Below are 4,375 nucleotides of genomic sequence, written 5' to 3'. Positions count from 1 at the left end.
TGACCCCGAAATTCATCTGCAGTTTTTTCCCTTTCTTTTACCCTTTTCCCTTCTTTTTTTTCCCCTTTCCTTCTCTTTTTGGCATTTGTTTACGGAGATGAAGGAGAAGAATGATCTGGTACTGTATCAATACCATGAGCTTTTGCAGGTTGTTTCTGGAGCGGTGTGCTTGCAATTTGTGTAAAGGTTCACCTAATTTATGTATTTTATCATGTGTTAATCATCTCTTTCTGATAAAAGGCGCTTCTTGATTGAGCATGTTTTTTTCTGAAGATCATGCGAAATGTTTTATTTGAGGAAAGAAATTTTGCTTGATTTAGAAATGGATCACTTGAGTTCGAGCTTGCATGGTGTTAAATATTTTCATATAATAAGGAAATTAGTCCTCGGAATTTCTCAGCCCTCGCGTTCTCAAAGGTTGCAGGTATCCCTTGGGAAATGAACTGCATAACTGATGAAATTATGCTATTGTCAAAAGGCGACAAAATTTTGAATTGCTCGTCTGATCTTCCGTCGCGACATAAAAGTTTCCATTGTAGGACAAAATAGATCAGTCAGAAGTGTTAATATTAGCACATTACTGTAACACAGTGCATGAATTCATATGACTGGATGCGGTTGTTGAGTATCTGGTAAAACTGTATCCACACCCTTACAACTGTTATATCGCCGAATGTTGACAAGAACTCGTTTCTGCTGATAAGAGCTCGTCACCGCTAGTTCGACATATGAATTTTTTAAGCTTATTTCAACAGACTGCGAGTCTGTGACCGGTTTGAAAAACATTATTCCATACATACAACTCTGACAAGATAAACTTGAAGCACAAAGAAATCAGAGCACTCTGCAATTATGGGATCAATGGGAACGTGACCAAATAGATAAAGGATAAGCCACGGCCAAGTAACATCTCTTGGACAATCCACACACATATATTTAGTTTCCATAAAGATAAGTTCAAGATCTATAGCAACAACAAAGAGAGCTCTGCGAACATCTCTTTGTAGTGAGTCGCTCCTGATTTAGACTGCAAAGGGAGTTTCTGACAAAAACTCATCAAAGTAAAAGAAAACGGGTAAACAAACTATAAGCCCTATAAGCCCACATATATAACTAGTTCCGATGAAGATTTCAATATCATAACAAAGGCCTTCTGAGAACATCTCTGAGCTCTGCGAGCTTTTGCTTCTTGATACTTGCAATAAAGCTTAGTCCCAGCCTGTAGCTGCTGGTGGTGGGGCAGCATCAATTACAGGAGCAGCAGCTTCCCAACCTGATGGAGCAACAGGAGCATCTTCCTCCACTGGCGGAGGAGCTGCAGCAGGCCAGCCATCGCTAGCAACTGCAACTGTTCACAATAAAGCATTCGTCAAAGACGAGTAATCAATTCACATTAGCAGAATTAAAATGGATTGAATTCGAGCTATAGGTTATTCCCCTACATGAGTAATCGCGGGAAATCTGATAAATCACCTTGCACAGAAAAACCATATAGAAAGGAAGAAGATCAAGACAAATGTCACAGCACAGATTTCAAACTCGGTGATAATATTGATACAATATGGTATTTGCACTGATACAGAAGGTGATTGTACAGATGCAGTATTCATGTTTGCACTGATATTATTGTATACCGATCGTAATAATTTAGAATTGGTAGTGGGACTAAAGGTGCATATGGTCTGGATACAGCTCGGAAATGATACTTACCATATCCATGTCCGCTTACCCATCTTGGATATGGATACAGATACATCTCGGTAAGAAAAATTCATATCCATATTCACTAAAATCGGATACAGATACGGATATATATGCAAATATATCAGCGGATATGCATGCGTCTACAAAACGGATATGAGAAAACTGGACAGTACTGAAAAAATATAGTTCGTGTGATACAAAAAAAGTTCATTAATATGTTCCTTATATCTGAAAAGCTAATTTTAGTCATCCTGATCATCAAGATTAACCTCAAAACCAAAATCTAACGATTAAAACTATCGTAACAGTATGACTAATATGTATTCAGATACTTAGGATACATATATGTATATTTCACTATATAACCATATACGTAACTATATCCTATCGGTTATAGATTTGAGTAATCATATTTGTACCCTAACAGATACGGTAATGCCGTAATGGACATTTCCTCGAATACGGATATGGTTTAGCACCTCTAAGTGGGACACATGTCATGATCTCCTTTCTTGTATGCGTGTGTGCGTGCGTTCGTGTGTGTATATGTAGATAGATAGATAAATAGATAGATAGATAGATAGAGAGAGAGAGAGAGAGAGAGAGAGAGAGAGAGAGAGGACCCTCTTTGGGATTTAATTTCCTGAATAATGAACCAGATAGAGTCTACAGGTCCAAGAAGCATTTGGAAATGAATATCATTATCTACATGCTTAATGGAACAAACTGAAGGATTCATATAATTTAACTAAAAAAAACTGAAGGATTCATGAGTTCATCAGTTTATCTGAAAAAAATATTGAAACATGAACTATCTAAAATTACATAGGAAAGTTCCAACTAAAATCAGAAACTTTTTTGATACGAAAGACCAATAACACGCTCATCAACATTAACAGAAAAGACCGTCATCCAATTTAGCAGGGATCCTAAACTTTTTTATAAACGCATTTAACATGATGCTTGTGCCAATGTCTAATTCCTACAACATCTCTTACTTCACTTCATCCTAGTTAGACATTACTGATCAGTGCAAGCTACTTAAAGTTATATATGCATGCCCACATTGTGCTTACAGCTGTGAAGGACCCTTGCATGTATTTTGGGCAAAAGAAATGGGTGAGCAGCGCAAATATTTCATTGCTAATAATTAATAAACCCTGTAAGCTAGTCTATCGCTCAAATAAAAGAACTTCACGTAATAAACAAGTTAAAGGACAACTATAAAAAGTTAAAGCAGTATTGATGAGGAATGCACCCGATGGTCACACGTGGGAGCCTTGTAAATGCATCAATTTTGCATCAAACAGAGAATAAGAAGTAAACATTTAGTGAAATCCATCAATCAATGGATTATTGATTTCACGAAATAGAAAGGCATGTAGAAGCACTTATAATGGTATATTCTAGCTGTAGTGCAGCTATATCATGAACAACTGGTAGGAAAAGGGGATCTATTCAGAAACAAAAAAAAAAGTAAAGAAACATTGACCTTGATCAGCTGTCCAGTTATCTACAGGCCCAGCAGGTACCGGTTGTGCAGACCCCATGTCGGCTCCCCAGTCAGCCCACTGGTCATTCGGTGCTGCCACATAGTCAGGTGCTCCCAAAGCAAACTCTGTGGTCACCGGCGCCTCTTCTTCCTGCTCCTTCGCCGCCTCCTCAGGATCTCTGTAAAAGAATAGGTCGACCTACGTATTGCACAAAACTACGTGACTTGGCAGATACAAAGATTCATAGCTCAGAAACAAACAACCAGCAATCTACGAAAGATATCAGTTCAAGGTGTCTTTTTTTGGTTTTACCATCACATCCCATTTGTGCCCAGGGGCAATAGTCCCACGCATCTGGAGAACCATCCTAGCGAGCAACCAAAAGAGGCAACCGATACTGTGCTTCCCCTTGTTATTGGCAGGGATGCCGATGTCGACGTACCTCATCGGCGAATCGGTGTCGCAGAAGGCAATGGTCGGGATGTTTCCGAGCGCAGATTCCTTGATTGGCTGGAGACAATTCAACACAAAAACACAGTCAGGCAAACGCAACAACAACAACTTCGGGTTGGTTACACGAATCCTATTCTTTCATCCAGTTCTATTATGGATCATCTCATCACACTGACTATTACCATATCGCCCTCAGCCGCTTCCAACGATTATACACGCACAAAAGTTTCATCCAGCATCTCACGTCTGGGTCAGGCTTGAGCATCAGAGGCGAGCTCGCTGAACGACGCTTGCAGTCTGATTGGTGAAAGGTCCGGCGTGTGCCGCCTGGGCCCCCGTGTACTGCGCGAACTTCAAAACAGCCCTCTGGCCGTAGGGCCTGGCGGACTGGACTATGATATCCCGCGGGTTCTCGATCGCGACGATAACCCTAGCGGCCAGCTGAAGCTTCTCCCAAGTTTTGCCGAGGTTGATGATGTAGATTCCTAATAGATCAAACATCGAAAATAAACAGGAGAAGAGAGAGGGGGGGATTTAAAATCTCAGGGTTGGTTAGGGTTCGGGGTACCGTCGGTTCGCCTCTTGTAGACGTAGCGCTCCATCTGGAAGTCGCAGTTCTTGGTGCCGAGATGGGCTTCGGAGGCGAGGAGCATCTGGATGTCCTGCTCCCTCTGCGAGAGGACTTTCGTCGCCATGGCCGGATCCGACGAGGGGAGAATCTCTAG

The 4,375-nt window shown here is 41.0% G+C and overlaps 1 protein-coding gene across 1 annotated transcript; it reads right to left on the bottom strand.

The window, feature by feature from the left end:
* On the bottom strand, positions 854 to 3,889 carry LOC109845665 (40S ribosomal protein SA-like). Its single transcript, XM_020414936.1, has 4 exons — positions 3,872 to 3,889; positions 3,510 to 3,785; positions 3,197 to 3,395; positions 854 to 1,348 (listed from the first exon to the last, which is right to left on the bottom strand). The coding sequence occupies exons 1-4, from the start codon at positions 3,887 to 3,889 to the stop codon at positions 1,209 to 1,211; spliced, it is 633 nt and encodes a 210-aa protein (XP_020270525.1). The 3' UTR covers positions 854 to 1,208.

This window comes from Asparagus officinalis, chromosome 6 (assembly GCF_001876935.1).
Source record: "Asparagus officinalis chromosome 6, Aspof.V1, whole genome shotgun sequence".
NCBI lineage: Eukaryota > Viridiplantae > Streptophyta > Magnoliopsida > Asparagales > Asparagaceae > Asparagus > Asparagus officinalis.
Note: the sequence above shows the minus strand (reverse complement) of the source record. Positions and strands in the feature narration are given on the sequence as shown.

Coding starts and splice junctions, on each gene's coding strand:
- LOC109845665 (XM_020414936.1), bottom strand. Junction 3,396..3,509: donor GGCACAAATGGGATGTGATG/GTAAAACCAAAA, acceptor TGCAATACGTAG/GTCGACCTATTCTTTTACAG. Junction 1,349..3,196: donor TAACTGGACAGCTGATCAAG/GTCAATGTTTCT, acceptor TATTGTGAACAG/TTGCAGTTGCTAGCGATGGC.